At 49.0% G+C, this 26,499-nt stretch overlaps 11 protein-coding genes across 11 annotated transcripts; 2 read left to right on the top strand and 9 right to left on the bottom strand.

Moving 5' to 3' along the window:
• Positions 1-310: 310 nt before the first annotated feature.
• BGZ61DRAFT_363064 (periplasmic alpha-carbonic anhydrase) lies at positions 311-1,489 on the bottom strand (the record flags this gene model as incomplete). Its single annotated transcript, XM_046241404.1, has 4 exons — positions 311-482; positions 543-736; positions 836-1,258; positions 1,340-1,489. 4 exons carry the CDS (start codon positions 1,487-1,489, stop codon positions 311-313), a joined length of 939 nt encoding a protein of 312 aa, XP_046099073.1.
• Positions 1,490-3,015: 1,526 nt separating this feature from the next.
• BGZ61DRAFT_483050 (uncharacterized protein) lies at positions 3,016-4,506 on the bottom strand (the record flags this gene model as incomplete). Its single annotated transcript, XM_046249448.1, has 1 exon — positions 3,016-4,506. One exon carries the CDS (start codon positions 4,504-4,506, stop codon positions 3,016-3,018), a length of 1,491 nt encoding a protein of 496 aa, XP_046099072.1.
• A 2,362-nt stretch (positions 4,507-6,868) lies between these two features.
• Positions 6,869-7,693, top strand: BGZ61DRAFT_362773 (uncharacterized protein; the record flags this gene model as incomplete). The annotated part of the gene is made up of 1 exon (XM_046241385.1): positions 6,869-7,693. One exon carries the CDS (start codon positions 6,869-6,871, stop codon positions 7,691-7,693), a length of 825 nt encoding a protein of 274 aa, XP_046099071.1.
• A 210-nt stretch (positions 7,694-7,903) lies between these two features.
• BGZ61DRAFT_537341 (uncharacterized protein) lies at positions 7,904-8,200 on the bottom strand (the record flags this gene model as incomplete). Its single annotated transcript, XM_046254524.1, has 2 exons — positions 7,904-8,101; positions 8,162-8,200. The coding sequence occupies 2 exons, from the start codon at positions 8,198-8,200 to the stop codon at positions 7,904-7,906; spliced, it is 237 nt and encodes a 78-aa protein (XP_046099070.1).
• Positions 8,201-9,218: 1,018 nt separating this feature from the next.
• On the bottom strand, positions 9,219-11,666 carry BGZ61DRAFT_509164 (major facilitator superfamily domain-containing protein; the record flags this gene model as incomplete). Its single annotated transcript, XM_046251991.1, has 6 exons — positions 9,219-9,453; positions 9,512-9,732; positions 9,813-10,050; positions 10,110-10,769; positions 10,825-10,987; positions 11,609-11,666. The coding sequence occupies 6 exons, from the start codon at positions 11,664-11,666 to the stop codon at positions 9,219-9,221; spliced, it is 1,575 nt and encodes a 524-aa protein (XP_046099069.1).
• A 625-nt stretch (positions 11,667-12,291) lies between these two features.
• BGZ61DRAFT_459777 (uncharacterized protein) lies at positions 12,292-13,302 on the bottom strand. The gene is made up of 2 exons (XM_046246955.1): positions 13,151-13,302; positions 12,292-13,085 (listed from the first exon to the last, which is right to left on the bottom strand). The coding sequence occupies exons 1-2, from the start codon at positions 13,196-13,198 to the stop codon at positions 12,426-12,428; spliced, it is 708 nt and encodes a 235-aa protein (XP_046099068.1). The 5' UTR covers positions 13,199-13,302; the 3' UTR covers positions 12,292-12,425.
• A 651-nt stretch (positions 13,303-13,953) lies between these two features.
• On the bottom strand, positions 13,954-15,531 carry BGZ61DRAFT_521650 (FAD dependent oxidoreductase; the record flags this gene model as incomplete). The annotated part of the gene is made up of 3 exons (XM_046252502.1): positions 15,229-15,531; positions 14,154-15,119; positions 13,954-14,096 (listed from the first exon to the last, which is right to left on the bottom strand). The coding sequence occupies exons 1-3, from the start codon at positions 15,488-15,490 to the stop codon at positions 13,954-13,956; spliced, it is 1,371 nt and encodes a 456-aa protein (XP_046099067.1). The 5' UTR covers positions 15,491-15,531.
• A 1,384-nt stretch (positions 15,532-16,915) lies between these two features.
• Positions 16,916-19,545, top strand: BGZ61DRAFT_592101 (fungal-specific transcription factor domain-containing protein). Its single transcript, XM_046256712.1, has 6 exons — positions 16,916-17,056; positions 17,129-17,205; positions 17,259-18,258; positions 18,304-19,112; positions 19,169-19,228; positions 19,287-19,545. The coding sequence occupies exons 1-5, from the start codon at positions 17,000-17,002 to the stop codon at positions 19,224-19,226; spliced, it is 2,001 nt and encodes a 666-aa protein (XP_046099066.1). The 5' UTR covers positions 16,916-16,999; the 3' UTR covers positions 19,227-19,228; positions 19,287-19,545.
• A 508-nt stretch (positions 19,546-20,053) lies between these two features.
• BGZ61DRAFT_592100 (general substrate transporter) lies at positions 20,054-22,069 on the bottom strand. Its single transcript, XM_046256711.1, has 5 exons — positions 22,004-22,069; positions 21,694-21,942; positions 20,992-21,637; positions 20,490-20,868; positions 20,054-20,441 (listed from the first exon to the last, which is right to left on the bottom strand). The coding sequence occupies exons 1-5, from the start codon at positions 22,015-22,017 to the stop codon at positions 20,143-20,145; spliced, it is 1,587 nt and encodes a 528-aa protein (XP_046099065.1). The 5' UTR covers positions 22,018-22,069; the 3' UTR covers positions 20,054-20,142.
• A 1,192-nt stretch (positions 22,070-23,261) lies between these two features.
• On the bottom strand, positions 23,262-24,400 carry BGZ61DRAFT_459771 (haloacid dehalogenase). The gene is made up of 2 exons (XM_046246954.1): positions 23,568-24,400; positions 23,262-23,508 (listed from the first exon to the last, which is right to left on the bottom strand). Exons 1-2 carry the CDS (start codon positions 24,259-24,261, stop codon positions 23,504-23,506), a joined length of 699 nt encoding a protein of 232 aa, XP_046099064.1. The 5' UTR covers positions 24,262-24,400; the 3' UTR covers positions 23,262-23,503.
• Positions 24,401-25,100: 700 nt separating this feature from the next.
• Positions 25,101-26,333, bottom strand: BGZ61DRAFT_363263 (uncharacterized protein; the record flags this gene model as incomplete). The annotated part of the gene is made up of 1 exon (XM_046241420.1): positions 25,101-26,333. One exon carries the CDS (start codon positions 26,331-26,333, stop codon positions 25,101-25,103), a length of 1,233 nt encoding a protein of 410 aa, XP_046099063.1.
• Between the last annotated feature and the right edge of the window lie 166 nt (positions 26,334-26,499).

Below are 26,499 nucleotides of genomic sequence, written 5' to 3'. Positions count from 1 at the left end.
GGCAAGAGTGACAAAGTGTAACACCCACAAGAAGGAATGGAAATGGCAGTTCAGTTCCTGGTAACTGAGGCCAGGATATAGAAGGAAAGATGTCTTGACATTTATGAGACAGCCAAGACCGCTACTTGCAACTAGACAGACACAATTCAATGGCATTATTAAGAAAACATTCAAAAGCCAGCCCAATGAGTGGATTGTTCAGATGTTAATTGATACATGAACAGACATCTTCGCGTTGAGACTATCTAATCACCTATTATGAACAACAGAATTTGTCTTTTCTTCATTGGCCCAGATTACCTCGCACAGATTACAACTCAAGGACGTTGGTCTCACCAAGCGTGCCCTGGGGAAACCTGGAGTTGAATCCTATCACAGATCGAGCCTTTACAAACGTAGCCGTCTGAATGGACAGCTTCTGGTCAGAGACCAACCATCGGACACCCTCGCTGCAGGGAGGAGTAGTCAAAGAACCGTCGTAGCTGGTCAAATGTTAGCACTTTCGTTCTGGTAAGTGGGGATATCAATTAGAGACGACTCACGTTTGGAAAGACCCTGCAGCGAGGGCGTTGACCAGCTCGGACATGATGAGGGGCTGCGTCTTGGTGACTGTTCCTGGCTCTGCAATCTCTTCAACGGAGCTGAAGACAGTCTCGAGAAGGGTTGAAGCTGTCATGGCCTTGGCTGCCGGCGCGTTGACGTGGAAGAAGCTGCCCTCGATGGCTGGGAGTTGCCTCTTCTCCTGATCCTTGGGTGTCTTCTTGCGAAGCAGCTTCACAAAGCCGTTTTCGGGATGCACATGACGAGCCTCTGGGGTGCTCGTGGCCGCAGGCACAGCCGTTGCATTAGGCGCAGCCGTTGCAGTCTCACCACCTTCAGCCGCAGCAGCACCATCGGCGATATCAATGAAGGTGCCGATGACGGCAATCTCGCCGGCGGCGCCCTCCCAGACCATGTGCATTTCCATGGCCATGCTAGTGCCGTTGTCCAGATGCTCGCTGGGCAAGTGGAAATGGAACTGAGCAAGAGTATAGCTGACGCCGCCGAAAGTCATGTTGCCTTGTCCAGCGACGACCTCGACCGTGGTTCCCAGGTTCTCGAATTCTGTTCCTTCGGCCATGTCGGGGATCGCAAGGCCGATCTCTGCAGCGGGAATGATGGTGAAAGCGTCGGCAACCATGTCGATGGGAGATTGGTTCTTGCCGGAGGCGCAAAGGGCGTTTTCCTCGGCGTTCAGGGCGACCCAGTTTGTCGGTCCCTAAGACAATGAGTGTTAACGGATATTCCCGAGTTGCATGGCCTTTAATTCTTCTCTTAGCCACCAAGTGAGCGAGCGTACCTTTGTGCCAATGTATGCAAAATCCTTGATCTCGACGGTTGCGCCCTCCTCTGCTCTTGGGCGCAGCAAGGTGCCATACGCGCAAGAGGCCAAGGCCTTGGAAGCTAGAGCCGCGACGAGCGCCAGCTTCAAATGAATGGAACCAGCCATCGTAATGATTCTAATGAGCAGACAGAGCCTTGAAGAGAAATTAAATAAAGGGCAATGGGCCAAAACGAGAGGCAAGATGGAGAAATAGAGGACGGAGGGAAGAAGACGAGGGGCCGGCCCTTAGTGAAGGAATGATACAAACGCCAAAGGGATGAAAGAAAGAATCGGATGATTTTCTACAGATCGAGTTGGGGACATCGTGGGGGAGCTTCATTTATGCGAATGCTTCCCTTACAAAGCCCGCCCCTGCGACCGGCTCCGCGACGCGAAACGCCATAAGGTCTGGCCCCTGAGGCCAGGAATAGAAGCAGTCGCGACAGCGTCGCTTCGGGGCGTCACCTTTAAATGTAACCTTAACGAGTAAGCTTCATCTGGCCGGCGCATAAGAAACCAGCACCCCTGCCACTTCCCCGGGAGCCTTATCTTGCGCGGAGTGATTGCGTGGCCATTATTAATCCCGAGATGTGAGCCGAAAGTTAAAGCTGATCGCGATCAAGCGCATATTCGTACAAAGACAAATTAAATTAGTCTTCCGCGATCCGATTCCGCGATTGCATCTCGGCTTCACAGCCAGCGCAGTTGGGATCCATCAACCCACTCTGAGAAACCAGATCGAAAGCGAAAACAATCAAGACCCCAAACCGTCGCAACAGTTTCCAGCACATCTACAAGGTACCGGTTTTACCGCCGATGCTCCATCATTCCCCGGCGCCATTGGGTGCAGAAATCTCGCTTGACGCGTGGAAATCTCAAATGTCAAACACGATAACGATCCCCCGGCAGCGCCTTACTCCGTTGACGGAGGTGAGACGAATGTTTGCGACAGCGCAGATATTTTTCGTCCAGACATGAGAGGGATTTGGGCTAGATCCGACGGTTTTGGAACGGGTAGGGTTAAAACTGCTCCGGTTCCATGTCGTTTCAACTGCAGCCCCTTGTCCCAGGCTTAAACCAGGGGTGTGTCGATGTAACCCTACTACCGGAGTCTAGATCTTTGTGGGGGAGTTTTGCTACCCTAGAACTGCGCAGCTGTCAGAAGAAACTCATGGTCATCGACTCATCGTGCCGTAACTTGGATCGAATTGAGGGTTTTGGATTGCGCGAATGTTCCCATTGGGGATTTTTACTAGCAAAACAATAAACACAAAGTGCAGAGCTGTTTCGATTGCTCACGGCGCACGCACGTGCTGCAGCTGGTAAACTTGAAATATTTGAGGTAGCAGTAAAATGGTCATGGCTGTCTCAAGTTACTTGGCTTCGATCGTCCACACTCGGATCTTAGGTAGGCCGAGTTTACGGTGTGTATGCCGGTCTATTTATGTTTGTGAACGGGATTGAACATCATTTGTGCACAATGAGGTGACGAGTAATTTAAAATATTTATCTTAGTATCTTTGAGCACATCTAGATTTTTGAATGCTCGCGCTAGCTCCCATACGAAGTTCAAGGCCTGTCGCGCTTGTCCCTTTGCCGTTTCAGCCCAACAATGCTACCAAGCTAACCATAAAATTAACCCTACTCAACTTCTACGGTCTCCGATTCCTGTTTCGTCGGGCCGGGGGGTCAAAAGCAGGCACCCTGTAGATGAGCGTCGAAGAGGAACCATCGCGACGCGACACTATTCGATTCTGGGAAGACACGGTCGCGGTCGCGAATGACGGCGGGGACGACATGGATATCGACCTAGACGGCGGTTCGGGAACGGTAGGGGCCCGACGAGACGGCGAAGAAGTCGAAGTAGAAAAGTAGGCCTCCATGTGGCTCGAAGTGCTTGGAGTAGGTCCCGTCTGGCCGTGTGTGTGTTGGTGTCTTCCTACTCTTCTGGTTGCACGCGTGCTTGTCAAAAGCTCAGCTCGTTCTCTTCGGCGGTTGATTGAGTCTTTTCCGAAAGCAGCAGTGCTCCATTCATCTCCGCTGGGGCCGTCATAAACTCTCTGAATGCGCCCAGGCCTCGTTTCGAAAGCTGTGTGGATGTCTCCAATTTTCGTTTTGCGGTCTTTCTTTTGTTGCCCAGGCGTATGCTCAAGGTGCGACTTCCAGGAGACATCTTCGGTGTCCATCCCAAGCCCGAGGTCTTTCCACGTTGTGAGAATCAGAGCGGCGCTTTCTCCGTGAATATTGCGGACGCTGATGCCAATATCAGTGTGACATCGTTGGCACCCGCGAATTTCCAACAAATCGTCCTTCACCCCTCCAAGGCATGGACCTTCCCGGACGCGATGAGGATGCCAACACCTCTCGCCGTGAGTCCATAGACACCACTGTTTATTTGTTTCCTCGGGAAAGTAGGGATGTGGCCTGAATATAAATCTCCGAAACCACTGCCAGTCATGATGGGCACAGCAGGCCCCAAGGCCGGGATTTCTTTTGAGAACACCTAGTAGCTCAGGAATGGCATCGAGCGCGTCCAACGTCTCTACTCGAGGGAAGAGATACTTTTCGGTTTTGAGGAGTAGCCGTCTGTTGACCACTTTGGCCGACACGTAGCAGCTGATGCGAGCTGTTCCATATTCATGAAAGTAGTAGTGGCTAGAGTTTAGGAGACGAGGCTCATGTAATGCAGATTTGTGGCGATGGCTTCTCGTTATGGCGGCGACAAGATCGAAATGGACGTGACGTGGGAGGTGACGTGATGTCGTCTTTTGTTGGATCTTCCTATCGCCAAACTTGACACAGGCCCGACCTCCTTCTCTCAGGTCCGAAACATGAGTATTTCGGGGTGTGTGAAAGATGCGACACAGCGGACACAATATCTGCGAAACGAAACACCCATCGACCTCGAGACGTTTCAGCAGCTGATACCGCCCTTTTTGCTCCAGTCGTAGCACATTTCTGCCAAGCATATAGAGGTGTCGATGGCTGACGAGAGCCAAGGCTGCCCTGTCAACGGGTGAGACGTAACTGGAAATCTCCTGAAAGATCTCTGTCGGGAGGGTGTTTAGAGCTGCAGCGGGATGGAGTGGACGACGTGGGCGTCTGAGTCCAAATAGACTCTTGATTTGCTCGAGCACCTGCATATTGTTTTACACTCGATGTGCGAATGCGTTCTGGGGTGAAGATTGGCTGTAGAGGAAATGGTCCGCGAGTTGGATTCTGAGGGGACAAGTGTCTACAGTAGCGATCTTCTGAGATTCTTGTACATATAGGGCCCCGAGATAGACTTTTCACGCAGTGGACACATGACTGAGTGGGAAGCGACAAGACTAAAGCAAAACTTTGGTACGTTTAAACGCAACGTGAGCATTCATGCCCCAATTTTGCAAGTCCTTCAAGGTGCACATCCAGGTTGAAAAAGAGGTTATAGCACCTTGCTCGCGTCCTCATGTGAGGGGCCATTTCTCGGTGGATTTCTGCATGCCGTGGTCGTCCTTAGATCTGATTCGTTCATGGGCACCCGCGGGCAGCATGACTTGGACAAACTCATGGTATCAGTTCAGCCAGACCGCTCCTAGCCATTGAATCCTTGACTCTCTGGAGTAGCCGCGGAGACTCTTCGATTAAGAGGAGAATTTCCAAAGGTAAAGTGGAGGACGTGTGGTCGCCAGTGAAGACGTTTCTAGACCCGACCTGGAAAGGGTACGTCGGACACTAACCCAACACAATGACCTTGGAGGGCTGTCATGGGCTCTAGCAATGCCCTCGATGGTGACGTCTCCTTGCTAGCCATCTCGGCTAACCTAAATCCCTGCGCAATGCGTTCAACAGGGTTGGTTAGTGAGTTCTGAATGCGTCTGTAAATTTGTGGTTACGTACTGCTCAGCAGTGCATGTTGCCGATGGACTGACTAGTGGTGGCCACATGGAGTCTTCGTCCACGGTTGTATGGAGCTGCATGGATACAGTCTGTTCCATCCCTGATGCAAATGTGGCATGGCTGTTTGCCTGTGCACCAAGTGATCCTCCTGCGTGTGCTGGCTTCGAGCTGGTATCCATTTGCTGGACAGGAATGGAGATATCTGGGCCGGCTTTTTTCTTGCAGCGGCCACGGACACTCGCAATCGACTGCGCTGTGCTAGCGCAACCAGCACGTAAATCGAAGACCGCATGGCTAGAGTGAAGACGGCTTGAGCACCAAGAATCGCTTCAAACTTAACACGAACAAGTCCATGGGACGGAAGTTAGACATGTGGGGAGTTGGCGCGGGACGGAAAACGGGTCATGAACAGCTCAGTCTCTACAAAGGTTGAACGCGACCCCTCGATCCCTGCGGCCTAGGTACTAGGAGTCGGCTTCTAGTTGTTCTGTGCAAGAGGGAGTTTATATACCATCTCACGCAGCTAATACTCAAAGATATTTGAAAGTTTCAATGACAACACTCTATTTTTGTAGAAGTAATAATATGACTTGTTAAAAATTGAAGTATCTTTTTTACTATTTTAGCTATAAGAAATCCAGGAGAAACTCCTTAAAGTATAGTAACAAGATAAATACAGAAAACGAAGCAATAATCCTTGTTACAGCAACTCTGTGGTCGAAAGTCAACACAGAGAGATCGCTGAGGGTAACCCATCAACGCCTGTATTCGCGGTGCAACATCAGAGTGACAACAGACTGACATCTTACGGTTACGTCGACCCAATGAAAGCCACTTTGCATTTGGCGTAATATATTGCACATCAAATTCACATGTTAAAAGCTGAACTGGGGCCTAGCCCACGCCATTCCCACAGATGAGACGGCCATGCGAAGGCGCGTTATTTTATTTATCTCTATCTTTTTGTCTTGAAATTGAGAATTCGTTGCGTAATCTCGGAATGTGACTGGGCCCGATGTACGAATACCGTCAAGGGAGGGACCCAACATCGTACCAACTCGTCCGTCACCTACGGGTGTTCATTTGCCAGGCGACACGGCCTACGAAGAGGCAAGGAATACAGGTAGGATGTGGAAATGAATAGTTGCAGTCGTCGAAGAACAATAGCCGATCGAATAGGTGAAGAATTAATTGACCAACCTGGTCAATGGCCCGCATGGCCGGCCGACGTGGCTGGTTCTACGCAGCGGAAAGTCCACTACCTCCCCGGTACACGGGCAAGACAGAAACACCGGCTCTTCATCACGCCAATTGAAGTTCACGGGTGACATATGAGTGGCATAGTTGGGTAACATGGTGTGGTGCCATAGCGTCTAGGGCAAACTTTCATCAGATTGTGATTCGTGCTCACTTCAGGAGTAGCCGCTCGGATTTATTTCTTCTGCAAAGTCCTGCGCCTGAGATTCTCCACGGAAAGAATTCTACCTGCAACCGCTTTGATGGCTCTATGACACGGGATATTATGAGTTATTCACGGCCGCCCCTCGATAGCCACGCCTCCAGGTCAAGGCGACTCATATTCGGAATATCTGCACCTGGAGGCTCCTGAGCTCGACCCTTCGCTCAATGGCGGGCGAGGCAGAGCCTTCACCGCTCTCGACACCCCGGGCTCTCCTAATGGCTGGGTTATTTGCAGTTGCATTTTACAACACCCTCGAGATCTTCTTCTTGATATTTAGCACATTCAAGCGGCGGAATGGGCGTTATTTTTGGAGCATGATCGCAGCCGCCACTGGGATTCCGGCCCACGCCATCGCCTTCTTGCTGCGCTATTACAGGGTCGCGTCGAGCGTCGCCATGGGCGCTTTCTCCATCCTTGGCTGGTGTCTCATGGTCACTGGACAGTCTCTCGTGCTCTGGTCCCGTCTCCACCTCGTGGTTGACAATCCTGTCAAAATTCGCCTAGTCCTTGCCATGATTATACTCAATGCTGTGGCTCTGCATATTCCGGAAACAGTCATTTTTATTCTTTTGCAAACGAATCCCGGAAGCTACCTCCATGCCTTCCGCATATACGAGAGGGTCGAAATAGTCATATTCTCCATGCAAGAAGCCATCATCTCTGGCTTATTCTTGTGGGAAGGTTACCGCAGTTTTCGGCCTGTGATAGTACTCAGAGGCGCCGAGGGACGAAAGATTGTTGCACAGCTCTCCGCCCTTTTTCTTGTTAACGTACTATTGGACTCGGTCTTGGTCATCCTAGAGTACACTAACAACTTTGAGCTTGAGACGGCATGCAAGCCTTTTATTTATAGCGTAAAGTTGAAAGTCGAATTCATACTTCTCAACCGGCTGCTTGTCTTCACCCAACGATCTCCGACACTTTCACTTGCCCGGGTGGTTACTCCAGCCACTACGACACATACTCAACCCACTGAGTCATGTCAATAATGGATTGTCACTGGGCTCTTTTCACAGAAGGAGAACGAACATGAGAAGAGGGAAGATAGAGGAATGATACGATTTAAGTCTCTCGTCATAGATAAGGGCTCTCGGCGGTGTGTCTTGACAGGTGGAGCAGATGGCTGGTAGCCTGCCTGGGCTAAAACTTTGTCTTCGATCCATGTCTCTATGCTAGTCATCTCACGGTGATGTGAGACATCATATGCATGGTACGCAACAGAACGTACAGTCAAGAAAGGGGACAAGAAAGTTGACGGTTGTGATGGCGGCGAGGATATACAAGGCCATGCGTATGTGAGGCTGGGTAGGCGGGACGAAGGTGTAGTAGAAGGCGATGATGCTGGACTTTGGAAAGTATATGGCAGCATCGAAAAAGTAGCTGACGGCAGGCCGGATCTGGATTTGCATGAAAGTCAGCATCGTCATCTCGGTGGTGGTCAAATGGTGGTTATGAACCTTCCACAGCCTGACGCTTGAGTTGGTGAAGTTGGCCATGTCGCCGCTCTGGAATGCCAAGGCGTCGCATATAAGAAGTCCCAGTCCCGAGCAAACACCAATCAGGAACCAGATATCGGATACATAGAGAAGGTCTTTGTTCAAGCAGAGTCGGACAAAGAGCCGTGTAAGGACCAGAATTAGGGCCAGTGAGAATAGGGTCCATTTCCCAGCTTGGAATGAAGATAAAGGTTATGAGTTGGCATTTTTTTCCATGACATCGGCCTCCATGACCATGGCGATTGTCTTGGAATGGGAACAAACGGCAAGGAAACGTGAATAATTGTTGGGAGTCAATTACTTACCTAAACACGAAAAGCTACTTATACGTGATGAGACGGAGTAGTAATCGTAACAGAGCAACCATTCCTGCGAATATCCATGAGGAAGGGTTTTTAAAACCAGCTGTTCGTTAGGATTCCCATGCTCACTTGGTGTCTGGCTGGAGCTCGGTCGGTGGCCTTGCGGATGTAACGGTCGTTCTCCTAGACTTCCGTACTTAGGTAGTTGGGGACAAATCACAGTAAACAACATCTATCCATACGTCGATGAGCTGACTACACCAACTTAAGTATACCTTACTTACGTAATTTATCCTATTGATGTGAAGGATCTTCGGGCGCGGTCGGGTCAATGTAGGCCGATTGTAGGAGAGCGTATGCAATGACTCTCACAGCAGTATGTTGATGAGTGCGGGGAAGCCAGCTTTCGAGGCATGCCCCGATGTGGAACGTTGTTGTTTGAAGCTGGTTGGTGGGATTTCTACTATGATCCATGCTCTATAATAACCGGGACATCCTTGAACGGTTAATTCGGAAAAGGGTAAGCTGCTCGCCTTCATCAAGATGACATTGCATCACTTCGTTTTTGTGACCAGAGCCGAAAACATTCCAGGCTCAGCGTTGAAGAGTATTCGACATAGCAATCCCACCACCAGGTGCAATAAATCTCTTGCTCAACGTTCTGATCCAGAAAGGTTGGCGGAGCGAGCAAATCGGCGCTATGCGATGCCGACGAGCTAATAAACATAGATGAAGTCTTCATTTTTCAGATCCGTCATGTCCTGCAAGCCATTGTCCTCCTCCACCGAGATCTGACGGTTGTCAATGTCTTCCTCGAGCGTGACCGCCTTGCTTTCCTGGAGTTGTGTCTTGCGCATCATTGACATATCGGTAACTTGGCCAGTCTTGCCCAGTTCTAGACGTCGCTTCTCATGCTGCTTATTGAGATGCATGAGATAGAATGGAATGAGACTGTGACCAAATATTAGCCTTACAATCCAAAACAAACGGCGTCTTGTTGGATACTTACGCCGAGACGATGCCGACCGTAACAAACATGGCGAGGTTAGCAATTAGACCCGTTCGGTACAGGGGAGCGTCATCGGTTGAGTAGAGGAGTGGTCCGATGACGTTGCCAGTGCACATCCCTATGAAAACCATGCCAGAGGTGCATTTCTTTTTCGTGTCACCTGCAGTATTCTGGGCTTGCCATGCATAGATTAGAGGAGTAATGGCCGCCAATGTTGACACCTAAACGAGATTAGTCAACACAAACAAATTCGTAACATTGGAGGTTGGAGACATGCAAGATAGTAACCAAATAGTAGGACACCTTTTTGATCCCGCGGGACAGTGAGCATCATAATTGTTCCAACGGTGGGCAGCACACTGATTCCAGCAATGACCAACCCTTTTCGCTGCGTCCAAGTGGCCAACCATCCTGTGCCGAGGATTGAGACGATTTGAACAACTCCGAATGGGATGTTAAATAGAATCGTCTGAAAGCTATTGAATCCAAAGGACTTCACGATCAGTGACCCGAAGGTCGAGATACCGCCGCTCGATATGCTGTTGAGAATGCCTTGTCAATTTCCGCACGTTGCATGATCAGAGAGGTGGATACTTACGAAATGGCAATGATGGCGACGAACCAGCACCAGGTCTTGAGATCCAACATGACCTCAATGACGTGATCCCAGCGCCAATGTCTCGCAGCGATTCCCATTTGGTTTGCCCGCAGTCGCTCTGTGGCGATCAGTCTCTCCCGCTCTGTTAAATACTTGGCTTCCATTGGCGAGTCAGGCATTAAGATAAGGACGACCACAGAATACAGCACCGTTAGTAACCCGCAGAAGAGGAAAATCGTTTGATATCGGTACAAGGCCGTACTGTGGATGTGTCCAAGCCCATATGTAATGAGACTGCCGAAGACGGACGTCAGGCCATTCATAGCGTTCCAATAGCTTGTCCGTAGCGTCTGCTCGCTTCGACGCCACCACATCTGTGTGATAGCCACGCAGCAGGGCGCAATCATGGATTCGAACGAGCCCAGCATGAAACGCAATCCTAGGAGCGACGGGAAATTGGTGCAAGCAGTCATGATGGAGAGCGCTGAGCCCCAGAGAAAGATGGCAGCCGCGAGGACTTTGCCAGTTGGTAGCTTGACGAGGATCAGCGCAGCTAGGGGTTGCATGACCAGCTGAGCGAGGTAGAGTATCGACCCGAGCCAAGAGTATTGGCGGCCCACCAGGTGGGCATCATCAGTTATCCCGAAGATTGACACATAGCTGGAGGATTGAAGTTATAGTTGGAAATCAACGTAACAAGGATTCGCGTTAATACCTCAGAGAGCTTTTGTCAAGCTGCTGGAAGAAATATGCCCACAAGATGAGAACGAGAACACGCTTGTCAATCCGACGTAGAACCGCCTTTTCTTCCTCGTAAGTGAAGATGCAATCCTCAGCTCCATGGCTTGCCAAGAACTCAGCGGCTTTCTCGCGCCTGACTGGTGCGGGGTGGTCTTGGACGGGAGAAATGTCGTCGCCAGTTTTGCCTGAAGGGGTGGCCATGGTGTATCAGTGCCAGTGCAGCGAACAATGAGACCGTATTTTTCGTCAAATGTCTGGTTACAACCGCAGGCAACTGAAGTTTCGTATCTTCCGCTACACTCTATATTGTAGGATGCTAGTACACCAAATTCAAAGTCTTCCGATTATTTTCTGTGCTCGGCCTGACTTTGCGGGGTGGAATATGGGCCGAGGCTCGGAGGCATGATAAACCTCCTGACTAACAGTCACATCCGTTTAACTGTTGCCCACGCGGCATAGGCCATGACGTGGCTCGGAGTAAAGCATTGCGAGACACCCCGGTCAAAATGGTCACGGGTATGAGGCAGCGTCGTAGTTTGTGCAGCGGATGTCCTGAGCTGCAGAAAACGACGCTACTATCTGTCGATCTTTGATACCTAAGAGTGAGCCAGCAAACGAGCAGTGAGCTGATCTTCAAAGTGCGGGGAAATAATGGACAACTCAGGCTGTAACTAGTGAGCCGTGGTGCCGTTCCCCGAACTTCTCCACACGGAAACGTGTATCCCTGTATAATGCTACCCAACAAATAAAGACCCAACTGCCTAGTTCTTCTGCCTTTGATCCGACCGTCTTCCGCTCATTATCCGTCTCCGTCATAGCCGCATTCATTGCAGCGTAGGCGCTGCTAATATGACAATGGAAGCAAGACTATCTAGTGCATAGACGTAGCTACCGTCGGGCACTTCGGGGGCTCTGCAACTCGAAGTAAACAGAGGGAAGTTATATGGAATGAGCATCAATTTGTTTCTTGCTCGGAGAATATACTGAAGTATGGCTGGCCTCCAAAGAGGTGAGTGTGTCGGGGTGTTTCCATTTCAGTGTCCAGGGCGGTTTTTCATGACTGGATGATTGGCTCACGTGGAGCTACATGAATATTCATATTGTAAATATTTGAAGTTGAAGGAAGTGCTTACTAATCAGGTGACGGAAATAAACCTCTACTTTCACCTGAAATATTATTCTAGCTGACAACATGCCCGCCATCGCAACTACTGTGTTTCAGGTGCAGAAGATGGACAACATGTGAATATTCCAAGCCATGCGGGATATGATGCGCGCCACTTCGAGACCGTAACTATGAAACCCCGGTGGATAGTGGAATTGGTTCAGGAACGATGTCTTGGCAAATTGAATCTGCATGTTTATCTTGAACGTCACACATTGAATGCCACGGCTCGCGTGGGTGGCTCCCTTGGCTTCGACCAGTAATGCTGGTACCTGTCTTTTCAGGCATAGCACACGAACGTCAGCTGGTCAGATTATATATTCAACATACGACATGTGTCAGCTGCAAGATAACTAAAAGACATCGTGACGATGAGCTCCGCCTTGTCAGAGTATGAGCACTACCCTCATCTAAAACGCTGTATGCAATAGTGCCAGCCCGCCAACAGCCAATAGCGTCCTAATCACCACTTGTGTATCCGTCTTGATTGCATGATTCTCTGCTGCAGATGTAGTCTGGCTGGCAGGGCTGTTCGAGCTGGATGCTGTCTGCGTTGGCTCGTCACTCGCACTTTCGCTTGTGCCTTCACTTGTACTTTCACTCATCCCCGCACTCATTTGAGTTGTGGGACCCAGCACCATGTCCGTTTCCGTTGCTGCATTGCCTGGGTCTGCGGTCGACGTCACCACAACGTCCCTGAACGTCGTTGGCGTTGGAAACGGTCCTTTGTACAAATTCCCTTTTTGACCATCCGCTAGCGTGTAGTCACCAGAGAGCAGATTTCCGGTAGTCTCATCTGCGTCATGATAGTCCCAAGTAGTGAGTGATACGCAAAAAGGTACATCAAGGAACGAGAAGCAGGTCTCAGTTGCGGTGCATTTCAGAGAAGTAGCACGTGGGTTTAACACACCCAGCAAAACGAGGGCCCCAAGTTCCGAGCCACGTTTAGAGAGTCCTCCATCGAGCAGGTCATGGGCCTCGTTAGTTATGTCTGCACTGCCAGCACCTGAACCGTTTTCGAGATACTGCTCCAACGAGGTGGCAGTTTGGAGAGTGCAACTTCTTGCAATCTGTGATCAGAAACTTTGTCAGCGCATTTTCATGGACATTGGAGAATGAAAGAGATGAAACGCACAGAGACTAGGGCGAAAAGAGCCAGGAGAAATATTCTTGTATAATGCATATTGATGGCGTTAAAGGGCTTGATCTAACATCTAGTTCAAGAATGAGTGATGGCCGTGAATATATACTTAAGCCATGAGACTTGGCAGGCGGTGCTTTTGCGCCTGCTGGGCATATTTAGTGTGTTCTAGACTCGGCTGAATTAGGCTTGGCAATTGCCGAATCATAAGAAAAGCGAGCTTGAGGAGTCTAGATCCCTCAAAGTGCAAAGGCTGAGACCAGTGCCTGGGTAGCCCTGATCAACTTATTAACCGTGACAAATTGTCTCACCCCGGCTCTCCAAATTGGGGTGCCATGTCTATCAATAATTTGCCACCTCAGTTGAGGCGCCTCGGTTGACAATAACTAATCTTTCAGTTTCACAACTGCGACAAATATGATCATCTACTCAACAAAGCCATCCTAGCATTGCTCACTTTTCTCATCTTATCAATGGCTTGGCTAAACATCATTATGTGCACCTTCCTTCTAAATAAGATTATTCAGCTGCAGGGCGAATGCCAATGTCTCAGTATCGCCCTCCCTTCTTCCTTGCGCCTCTCCCTTAATTAATTACCAACATAATACTCTCATGTGGAACCTCGTCTTACTTTAGCGATTTCAGATTTTGCTCGATTAGCTCTTGATCTAACCGCATTTCTTTTTTCTGAATACGAATCTGGCTCGCTGTAGGGCGGCCTTGTCTCCTTCATTTCTCTTGGATCATTGTCGCTCTAAGTACGAGAGGGGAGAAGCGTGGAATTACTCTAACTACCTTTAAACCTTAGTCTTAAGCTTAGCAAACTGGTTGAGCCTCTCACTACTAAAGCGAAAACATTCCGGAAGGGAAGTTGTGTTCCAGGATTTGCCAGACATAAGCTTGACAATTCCAGGGGCACATAGAAAGATTCGTGCCATGCCTATAATGGTAGGCTGTTAGCCATAGAAAAGCAATTCGCACGTGGGAAGTTACTGACCATGTCCATTGAAACCGGCACAAATCCATTGGCCTTCCAACCCTGGGATAGAACCAACCAGTGGTACGGCGTCTGGCGTTTCCCCGACAATGCCGGTCCAGACATGAGAAAACCCTTCTTCAGATCGAGCTGGTGTTTGGGGCGCCTTGAAAGCCAGCTTTGAAAACTCGGCTATGCTGTTTTCTTTCATTTGTGGATTATGTGCTGCGTCATCGAAAGAGATCCTGTCTTTGGGGAGTGTTGGAGTCCAATCTGAGTCGCTCCTCGTCGCCACCCCTCCCAAGATAACAGTACCGTCCTCCAGCTGATTCACGGAAAAGAAGTGTTTCGGGCCGTATCGCAAAGCCATCGTACTTTTCATGGTGTTTGCGCCGGATAAGGAGAGGGGCGGGATATATGAGTGACCCTGTGCTCTTCGTGGCGTGAGAACCCCATCCAGCTCTGGGAGGAGGAAGGCCGCATACGCGTTGGTGCAGTGGACAACAGTTTCTGCTGCAATGACTCCACGCGGAGTATGGATATCCCATCGCAGGTTGTCATGACCCTGATGCTTCAGAATCTTAGCTGCAGGGCAATACGTCCACAACTTCCCCCCCTTACGAATAACGTCAGCTAGAATCCACTGACACAGCTTGCCAGGATGATTCGATGCAGCGGCCCATTCGTAGGCACAGATAGCGTCAGAGACTCTGGTATTTGTCTTTGCCTCCTCGCCTTCGTGGAATATGATATGAGAGATGTCACCACCAGCCTGTCCAAACTCTGCTAGAGTTTTTTCCAAGTGATTGGCGTACGCTTTGTCAAGGCAGACCTCGAAGGTTGTGGTGTAATTAAAATCGCAGTCGACACCATTTGACTCGACGAAATCTTTGACCTTTTGCAAGACCACTTTTTCGCTCTCGATGATAGATTTCGCTTGGTCTGGTCCATGAATGGCGGAAAAGCGAGCAAATCCCGGGAAGGCGTCTATAATCAAGCTGTTAGTGACGCAGCATACTATCTGTGGGCGTACGGAGACTAGTAGTGTGCAAGGACTAGGGATTCAGGAAAAACAAGGCCAAGCGAAGTGACAAACCTGGTCGTATATGTCCTGCATTTCTCCCGGTGGCACCCGAGACGGCCTCCCTAGCTTCAAGGATCAAGATATCTTCAGCCTTGACGCCGTTATTGATTAGTTCCCAGGCAGTCAACGCTCCGGAAATACCAGAGCCAATGATGAGATACGTCGTTGAAGATGGGACGTCGGCTGAATGATTTTCATTTAAGTGAGGGAATGAACGTGTGGTTCGGTGCCAGTGGGACAGGGTTGGAGATGCGACAGGGAGTGATGCCTCCATGATCGGACTCAGGCGACTGAACAACCGTGCTGACAGGAAACAAGTTGGGATTGAAAACAGTTCGTGAGACAGAAAGAAGCATACGTGATAGAAGGACATATCTAAGTCGAAGAAGGGCCCTTGCGAGGGTATATATGTTGAATCTCGATCAACACCTGGGTTTGGGAGCGGCGGGAAATACCGCACCAAGAACTAGGAAGACTAGAATAAGACTGCGGACATGACCGCAAAGGAGAGCTCCACTCATTGGGGCGAAAGCCGCAGCATCTGATCATCTCAACCCGATTACGTGAACAATTCTATTTCTGCCGAAGGCATGGCATTCAAGCGCAACGTGTACGATTGAGACTGTCGAGGCGGTCACCGATTGTTACCGCGCTGAGGCCAGTTTCTGTTGTTATCACGCCACCAGATTCGTTTCCGTTGACGGATAGGTATCGAGTTAAAAAAAAAAATGTAAGTCCACGTGGTTTGGGTATCAATATCGAAGTGAGACAGTAGGTACGATCAAGTACCTCAATTCTAACGGAGGCAAATCACACAGAACTTTAGAGACTGAAAGATACTAATGAATCCATTCACGGCTGTTAATACAATTCGTGCCATGCTTTCGTCATTTCCTAGAGCGAGTCGGTATTTGCGTGTTATGTACAGAAAGGAATGAGAGTTGGTTTATATCATGACAGTAACAGGTTTGTAGGTTCCTTTTTCTCGTCTCTCAAGCTGTTCATTTAATATTGGGATCATTTTCGAGGCCACGCATGCCACGCTGTAACCGCGGAGGTGGCGTGTCTTGGGGTTGCAATATTATTATGCGGCATTGGCTCCGCATACAAATTTTGGCTGCGGATAACCCCCGCATACTAAAGCCAGCTGCACATGAGATGAATCTTCAAGCTCTACATGCTCTTCTTATCTACGAAAAAGTATTACCATGTCTCTCAGTTGTGATCAATTGCTTCGCCTCGCGTATTATTTCGCAAGGTTTTACACGTCGCTCTTCTGGCATAGCCGTAGTCTCCCTGGAAATGTTGAAAACTGGGGAAGTCTAGATATAGCCTGGAATCTAGATGCATATGAGATTCCGGGTATCATCTGGGTGTCTCCGTATTTATGACTTCCATTACAACAATTAATACGGACACCGGCACAAGTTTGTGCGGGCGCACCTTAAGGTGGATAATGCATGGTCTGAACACAAACAACATGTCTACAGTCTTCTAAATATCGGACATATCTTTCTCTGTAAACATCTCATAACACTTACAGAGACAAGGAGTTCAAAAGTTAGCCAGAAGTACTGATTTTGCGACTAAAATCCCCCCTCTTGATTGGCTATCCTCTTACTGTGCCGTATGTGGGGTGGAGTATTTAATGGCTCCTTCAGTGCGGAGGTCATATTTCTTATCTTCGCTCCTGCAACTTCTCTACCTCTATCCCTTGCATCGATACATGCCTGACATAGTCATCTTTCAAAGTCTTCATCACTGATAGCTGCGAGTAACAAACATGACGGCCTGCGCCCGTTGCCGACAAAAAAAGCGAAGATGCGACCAGCAATTACCGGTAAGAGTGAACGACAAGGGGAGCGTCGGGCTTTTTAACACATAATCTAACGTGAAATTCGGGAATGAATAGAGTTGTCGCCTGTGTAGACTCGCCGGGACAGAGTGTGTTGAATATGATACTGTGGCTGGACGACAGGTCCCGAGAAGGTGGCGCCACTATGTTACCAAGCATAAACTCCTGCTGATTCATCCTGAAATAGCTATATTCCCAAACTTGAACGACGCATCGCCCACTTAGAATCAATCCTCCAGGAAAACGGCATTCATGACCTCCGTGACGAGAGTGCTGAGGATCCAAGGCGTCCATCATCGACCAATCTGACGCCATCTCCGAGTGTTGACCTAGGGTCAGGGCCCTTGCCTCTAGAAGAACCCGTGGATGACACTTTGCACCAGATAGAGAAAAGTCTCAGTCCCGATTTGAGGAGTTCGGTCGACAAAGTGGTAGGCTTAACACGCAGTGAGCCTGCACCGGACCTCTCTTTTTCTCGGATCCTCCTAGCAGAGCTCATGCACTCTACAAGTCCCTCTCGGCCAACGACCTCTGAGCCAACTTTAACGGAAGCTGCCATAGTACAGATCCCCCCTGACATAGGGTCAAACTTCGACACAAGCGCATTATCGCTTCCGACTAAAGAAATTGCTCAAAGCCTCGTAAAAGCATACTTCCGATTCGCAAGCATAGCTATGCCACTACTACACCAACCTACATTTGAGAAAAAACTGGACCTCATCTACAGCATGCCTCGAATCATAAACTTGAGTAAATCTCATACGGATGTCAACGCAAGGATCGCTGTCTTCTTCGTCCTGGAGGTCTTCGCAGTAGCGCTTCTCATCATGCAAAAACAGGACCCATCCAGGATATCAATTTGGCTAGCAGATCGATACCACAAGGCGGCTCTTAGCGCCTTGAATATGGCGTCCATTCCCAATGACGTTGAAGGGATACAGGCGCTCCTCCTCGTCGCGCAGTACTCCTATCACCATCCAACTGTCTGGGCCGCCTGGAGAACGGTAGGCGCGGCTCTTCGACTTGCTGTGGAACTCGGTTTACATGAAGATGTTTCAACCGGGTTGGACTTTCTTGCTCTTGATACAAGGAGAAGGACTTTCTGGGTGGCCTATGCAATGGACCGAAACCTCTCTGTAGGCATGTCTATGCCGTCGTGTTTATCGGATGGGGCAATATCTGCACAGGTAAGGGGTCTTTAACCCCAGATAACAAGTCCTAATCCGTTTTAGTTCCCAAGTGATGCAGAAGATCAATTCATCACGCAAGACGGGATTATCTCAACGGAGATAAGTACTGTCCCGAGACCAAAGCGTCTCGCGTTGCACATGTTGCGATATCGCCAGATTCAATCGGAATTACGGCACATGCTATGGGAACAGCTGTCACCTTACGCCAATATCAACTTTAGCGAGTGGCAGCACCAAATGCGAGCTCGTATTGACAATTGGTACCACAGTATTCCTTGCGGCAATAACCTCGGCAAGTTTGAAAACAGCATCCTCCAGACTTTCGAAGCTACCTATAATACGGCATTGTTGCATCTGTATCGCCCATCACACAATAATCCATCACCACCTGCGCAGCAGGCAGTACACATGACTCGGGCTGCAATCAGGATGATTCAACTATACACAGTTTTCTTTCGCCAGAAGCAGTTGACAATCTACTGGCAATCGATAGAAAACATATTTTCCGCAGGCACAGCTCTCATGTCGGCTTACGCTCAGTTTTCAGAGGTTCAAGAGCTCATTGATCTCCGCTCTCTCGAATCACTAATTCACTCATGTTCGTCACTACTATGGGGGATGGTGGAGCGATTTCCTTCATTTCAAGGCAAACGCGATGTTTTTGATACCACAGCATCCAATTTCCTCGAGGAGCTCAACGCCAGTCCTTCAAGGGCTACGATTTCGCAGGGTTCATTTCTCCCAATGAATTTACCTACCAGTGAGCAGTATATCCACGAGGTTGCCACTGAGAATGTCGAGCTTTCTCCATTACATTTTGGCGGCCCGAGTCTAATGTCGCATTGCCCTGAGTGAGTGCGCTTCTAATATCACATTTGGCATCTGGAGCTAACAAATTGCTATAAAGTGAAGACTTGTGGTCTCAATTCTTCAGCTTAGATGATTTTATGTTCCACGTAAATTAAAGGTTAGTCAGAGCTCAAACCTTTAATATTTACCTCTACTAAACGAATGATTGTACATAGAGATGACTCCTCAACGAGGGAATCCAATGTTTGAATTGACGGCATTTTCGTTTTCGACGTCATAGTTGCCAAGGCCCCGCTTGGGTTTCAGGGTGCTTGAAGTCATAAGGATTAATTTGAAGCTCAAGGTACTCTAATAAGCGGGTTGAACTTAATGAATTATCAAGCCTGGACATGCTTGGGTCGAAGGAATAATGCTGGTGCAGGGTAGGTGATTTACCAAGGGCCTGATTTGGCTGGATTTAGCTTGACTGCTGGTTATAGAAGTGATTATCTGTGCCTTTCTCAAGTTTCCACTATCCAGTATGGCATATTGATATTTCTTGCTTTTTAACACGATGCGATTAGGGCAATACATGTGATTTTGGTCAAATGGTAATGCGTTGCAAAGGTCAATTACCACAAGCTTGTCGATTTGGCTGACCCTTTGGGACACACCTGCTGTAATTTTTAGTAGCCTTACTACTCTACCACCTGTATCAAGAGGTTAGGGTGCCCTAGTACACACATACCCAGAGGGGGGGCTAGAAGCTCAACAATAAAAAATAAAACACCAACAATAGTATCAACAATACAGACCATATACCCAGTCCATTCAAAGATCAACAATACTACCACCTGTATATCTCAGCGCTCACCTCGCCCTAGCTCATCAATAGCATAGCCCTTAACTACCTAAGCCCTACCTACTATAGGACTAAATTCTTAGTGTCCAAGCTGTACGCCTGCGGGGAGTCGGTTTCATGCACATTTAGTAATGTCTGACACAAAGAGGCACTTCCAATGTATTGTAGCGCAATAATAACCAATTTGTAACAACCTATATCAATCTTATATACCGTAATTGTTTGAGCACTCAGCAGCTGTCACTCTGACCAAGCTTCTCAGATGTAGTTTCGTTGCCAACGTGATGGACGTATGCCTCGTCGCGCTCTTTGCGAGTTTTATAACCTGGGGGTGTCCACTTCGCGCTGTTCCAGGCCTTGAGGGTTGGGTGGCTGTACATCTGGTCAATGTTTTCAAGGCTCAGTGTGCGGGTCTCATAAAGGAAGAACCAAGTGATGAGAGCAGCAAGGAAGTTCATGCCAGCGAAAACATAACCGAAAGAGTACGAGATTCCGTCGTCGGCAAAAGGCGTGAGGAAACTGATCATGACTATAGGATGTTAATATTTGGGGGTTTAGATTATAGGCGTAAACTCACAATTTCCAAGCCAGTTGCTCGCAGTTGCAAGAGATGCCTGCTTGGCACGCGTGCGAAGAGGGAAAAGCTCGCCGACGACAACCCATCCAAGTGGGCCCCAGCTCATAGCAAAAGAGGCAATGAACAAACAAGCTGAGACGATCATAACGATACCAACGGCTCGACTCTCCGCTGGGTCAATGGCCGTGCCAACTGAAGCAAATACCAGAAGCCATGCTGTCTGCCATAAAGCGCCAAGGAATAGAGGCCATCGGCGGCCTACACGCTCTGTCATGTAGATGCCAGGGACAGTCATGGCCACATTGACAGCACCCAAGATGAGTTGCATCATAATCGGGTCGTCTATGCCTGCAGATTGAAAGATAGTGGCCCCATAGTACTAGAAATCTGTTAGTCGTGCAATGCAGAGGGGCGATGGGGCATGTTGGGGCAAGTATAGCACTACTACAATGTTAGCGTCACTACATAAATGGCAATAGGATGTAAAAAAAGCATACCTCACGAAGAAATAATTGACTCCTGTCCACTGCTGCAAAAACTGGACAGCCGTTCCAAGGAGTGTGCGGTAAACGAGCTTAGGAATCCCGCTGTTTGGGACAAGACACTCGGCCCAAGTACCCTGGCCAGCTTTATGCTCCTCATCGATCAACGTCTTCATTTCTTGCATGTCCTGTTCTAAAATGGCATTGTTCAGGTCGTGCTTCTTTCCTCGAAGTCGGGCGAAGGATAGGCGGGCGCCCTCCCAGTCATCCCTTCCCGCAAGCCATCTGGGCGATTCCGGAACAAAGAGGATGCCGAGACCAAGCGGAAGAGAAAAGGCCATCTCTAGACCAATTACGACACGCCACGAGGAATCAGACTCCTGGATTTCTCGGACTCCGTAGTTGACGATATTCGAAATAAGGATGCCCAGACTGATCATGAACTGGTAGGACGCAACGACTGCGCCTCTAATCTCCCTGGGTGATGTTTCGCTCTGGAATACGGCGACTCCGACGGAAAGACTGCCAACACCGAGTCCGGCGATAATGCGGCCGATGGTCATGTGGACCCAGGATTCCATTGCTGTGATTTGGATGATGTTTCCGATGACGAAAACAAGAACCGCAAGTGACATGCTCTTGCGGCGGCCAAACCAATCCGAGGTACTGACGATAATTAGACACATTTTTGCCCAAGGACATGCACAAACAGGGTGCCTTACTATGAAGATGACAGAGCACCGACGAGGCATCCAAGACTCATGAGGGAGACGAGAAGGGATTTGATGATAGACTTCCAATAAATGGTACCGTCGTCATGCACTTGTCCAAACCGTTTCATAAAGTCCTCAAAGAGGAGCATGCCTGAGATCTGGCCGGTGTCATAGCCGAAGAGGAATCCTCCGATAGAGGTAATCACGGCCAACAGGAGCGCCTCGGCGCCACAGTCGGCACCGTTAATCCTGATAGAGCTGCGATGAGCGAGAGTTAGCTGCTGCTGCTATAAAATCACCGATTGATGGAAAGACGCACTATGTCCCTAGCATCGTTGTAGGAGCTGGCTTAATCGAAGAGGTTAATTGAAAAGGTGTTGGAATGAGTAACTTCGTCGGTGACTGAGGGCACTCAATCTTTTTATTCTATGAGAAACTACGTAGTCTCGTAAGGGCCGATTCATCCTCATTCACCGGTATTGCACAGGTGACCTTTGTTGCGTGTTCATAGCAACAACTCGTCACGAAGTCCCACAACTACCGTGATTCGTAATGATAGCAGAAATCCCGTTACAGGGACCATTTGCAGGGAAAATGGCTAAATGATCATTTCTATTTAGCCGCCGTCGCGCACAGGCCAAAGTCAACCAGGACTCGACTGCCCGTGATTCAGGTTGCTATTAGTATGGAGCTCACGTTTGACCAGATATTGCGAATACTGCCGAGAACGCCGAGAAGCTGAACCCTGTCCTTGAAAGGGCCGTCCCGTCGCTGGGCCTGTGGGATGATGCGTAGATAATCAGGCCATGGTGGATCCTCGAATTAGGCCGGCCGTGGTGGGTTTGGGGGTTTCGATATCGCCGTGCCAAGACAACGTGGAATGCCGCTTTCCCATCCGCGATTTCTCCTTAATTATATAACGCTTTTAATCTGGGTCGAGCATTGGGCAGGCTAGGATAAATTCGGACCGTCTGTGGGATATCCGCGATTTGCTGTGGCCGACTCCGCTTGATCCGGGGCTCCGTTAGTGGAGATGGAGACGCAAGCTACTAAAGATGGCAATCATTTGTACGGTATTACCACCTACCGCTTTTGTTCTTCTTTCCAAACTTTCGTTCTGCACAGTATCTGTTTTCGCGTTGCCGAAAACTTTGCACATTGTCTTGGCTGCAACTTCGTATAGTTCGTGTCGTCTCGAGCCCTTGCATTCCTCAGAACATTAGCGCCTACGAATACGACAACAGTAAAATAAAGCTTAATTGCATTGTTAAATTCAGGCATATTCCAATGTCCCCTTTGTGGCAAAGACGCAAACATGCATTGACGTCAGGCAATAGTTGAACAACACATCTTATCACATGAGCCTCTCTCCGTCATCTCCCGCAACGGTGGTCTGATCCGGCAGTGCATTACAGGGGCCCATTATTTCCGATTAGTGACGTCAAGATCCGGGCCAGGATTGATCGGGCCGTCGCCAATTGGCCATCGGCCAGACTCGTCGATCCATAAAAGTGCAATCTTAACGGACTTATAAGTAGAGAGCGGACCTGACAGGGACTAAGCTCCTGATTCCACCACCCAGTCACACTGTCAACAGCGGTGTATTATCTTATGCTCGATGTACAAAACATGTAATTACAATGCCTCCCGTCGTGACGAGATTCCTCAGCGATCTAATAAACTGTCAACGAGAATGTTAAAGAGCGTTATCACGGTAGCCAAATGCATGGGCAATGATGAGATTATCCCTGCACCTGCATTGTGACAGGTAAATAAAGAAATTTCGTCCTCAAAACTCATAGTAAGTGTGTAGGGACAATCACGGTAAGTCTAACTATAAGGTTATCGTACCCTCCTAACCTAAAGCGTCGCAATTACTGTAGGGAGGTCATCCATATTCTCCAAGAACGCATCAAACTCCGTTTCAACTTTCTTCATATCCTCATCGACATCGTCGGTCCAACGGTGGATATAGACAGTCTTCATCCCACAGTTTTGAGCCCCTCGCAAATCATATGCATGCGCTGCAACCATCACCACCTCCTCAGGCCTCAGCATCACAAGTTGCAATGCTTTCTTATATGCATCTGGACTAGGTTTGTATAACCCTAGCAACTGGCTGGAAAATAACATGTTGAAACTCAATCCCGAAGAGCGAGTGAGGTTAAGCTGTAGACGAGTCGTACCATTGGCATGAACGAAAACCTCAAGACCGAGATCTTCACGAATGCTCCGTATGGCACTTTGGACTTCCGGCCAAGCAGGCTGAGAGTGCCACGCCTCAATCATTCGTCTTTTGATATCAGCATCAAAGTGGGATTTGTGGTTGGGGGACTGGTCGAGTACGACTTGAAGGGTGCGGGAAAGTGTTTCGTCAATGTCTTCCGGTTGGAGATTTTGATGGAAGCGCTGATCGTTTTCGATAAAGTACTGTCTGCGCCATTCAAGAGCAAGATTGGACACTTCGGTCTTGGGAATCGAGGCGGGCAAAGATTGAACTACGCTGGTGTGCCAATCGAGACAGGTGCCCATAAAGTCAAAGAAGACTGCCTTGATCTTTGGGTCGGATGGAGGCATGACGGGCTGAGATTTTCAACGTCAAATCGTGCTTGGAATGGTGAAAGATCAGGATATCAGTAGAAAGTTATTGAATATTCATAAGGGCCAAATCTAACGTGAACCTGGAGCGCTCGAGGAAATAAAAGGTCAATAAAGGGCGTTGCGAATTAATTCATGATCGTCGGATAATAAATACAGAGCAGAGAATGTGAAGGGCGTCATTGACATGGTTAGTAATTCCTCCTCAGAGTCGACCTTCATGTAGGCTTACGTGATCAAACAGATGCAATAATCGCAATTGATGACGTGTGTCACGGGCTTCATTGACGACAGACAGCCTACGCAACACTAGGTCGTTATTGGTGAGTGCACGAACAGTGAAAGGCGTGATAATCCTCTCTAACACTGAGTGGCACATTGAGGTTTCAATTGGGCCTAATACATTAGTAGCCCAACTGATCAACACAATTATTCAAACTGCCAAGCGCGAACGTGACCTTCTTATTTAGCATCCTGCTGAAACCTGTATCAAAGGATTAAAGGAGAAATTTGACACGTGTTGCTAGCTCGTGTTCCCTGTGGATAAATAACCCAACGGTGAGGTGATGCGTAGAGATGACGCGTTCTAGGCCTCAGTTCAAGCAATTCTTCATAGCACTGTACCTAGTCACTGACGCTGATAATAGCCAGTCATACTAGCAGAGTAGATTGCCGTGGCGGATGTTCCGAAACAGCAAGCTTGAAGTAGGTTTAAATTTCACATTCTCTATATAACTGATGACTGATATATGTATGCTCTCCCTCGAATTTTAAGGTCTGGCGATCTAAAGGACCATATTCTACACCCAGCTAGATCATTACATTATAGCAGCGATCATTTCGTCAAATAGCTCCTCTCCAGCAGGATAGATAAGAGGATCAGCTGCAGCGATCGCCTTTTCAGCATTATGCGGAGGATATATCAACTCCTGGTTGATGTAGGTCTTCACTCGCTTTGCAACGTCTCCCTCAACCCTCACCTCCCTCTCCCAGCCCCTGGTAACCACAGCGCCCCACGCCCCTAGGTCAACACAGCAGCCATAGCCAACATGAGAGTACGGGATCGTTGGCTCGCAAAGCAAGTCGGCTGCGGCATTGTAGCCAGATACACGACCTAGCAACATGGCGTGCTGGCAAGACATGGTGGTATAGTGGCCCTTAGTGTCGGTGAGAGCACGAGCAGCGTCTCCAGTGGCAAAGACATGTTTGCTGGATGGAACCCGAAGGTCTTGGTCAACGTGAAAGCGAGAGAGTGAGTCTTTGGTCCCGGGGATTTGCTGTGTCAGAGGTGTTGCTCTCACTCCGGCGGTCCAGACGGCTGTCATTGTCTCGATGCACTCGCCGGAGGCAAGAATTACTCGGTTTTCATCGACTTCCGAGACTGCTGAGCCGAGTTTGATCTCAACTCCGAGGTCCTTTAAGGCTTGCAGAATGACAGGACGGGGGCCTGGTCCTAGTTCAGGGCCAACCTGGTCCGCATATTCAACAAGAATTACGCGTAGGTTTGCGTTCTTTCCAAGGCGCCCGGGTAGCTCGGTAGCCAGCTCAATGCCCGTGAAGCCAGCGCCGCAAACAACAATGGTATCGCGGGCTGCACTAGGGGGAAGCGATGCAAGGCGTTCAAGATGAGTTTCGAGCTTGACAGCAGAGTCAAGAGAATCAATGTCAAAACCGTATTGTTGAAGGCCAGTTACTTTCTGAGGTCGTACGAGGGCACTTCCGGCTGCTAGGACAAGGCGGTGATAGCTGATGCTAGATTGGACGCCAGAAGGTGACAGGACATCGACAGTGTGCTCGTCGGAATGAATGGCCTCGACAGTCCCCTGGATGAACTTGATACCGGCAGCTTCGAAAAGAGGGTCAAGAGGATGAGCCATGGCGGAGGCATTGGCCTCGTAGAGTCTTGGTCGAATGACGAGAGCTGGCTTAGGGGCAATGACAATGACCTCTATCTCCTCCTGCTTTTGCTTGAGGCTGATGAGACGCTTGGCGGAGAGGGCGCTCCACAACCCGGCGAAACCGGCGCCTATGATGACAATTTTGGTCTGCATAGTGGCGTTTGTACGAAACCGGGGTCTGTTGGACTGTGTAGAAGAGGTATTGCTGTGATGTAGATTTATTGAGAGGAATGCTGTAGCTGAAACAGTTGGACCGAATTCTCATGATTATTTATTTATTTCAATTTTCCCGACTCTTTCAACTTGAAAAAAACCCACA

Source organism: Ilyonectria robusta, assembly GCF_021365365.1.
Source record: "Ilyonectria robusta strain PMI_751 chromosome Unknown BGZ61scaffold_23, whole genome shotgun sequence".
NCBI classification, from domain to species: Eukaryota; Fungi; Ascomycota; class Sordariomycetes; order Hypocreales; family Nectriaceae; genus Ilyonectria; species Ilyonectria robusta.
This window is presented reverse-complemented; position numbering and strand designations above follow the sequence as displayed.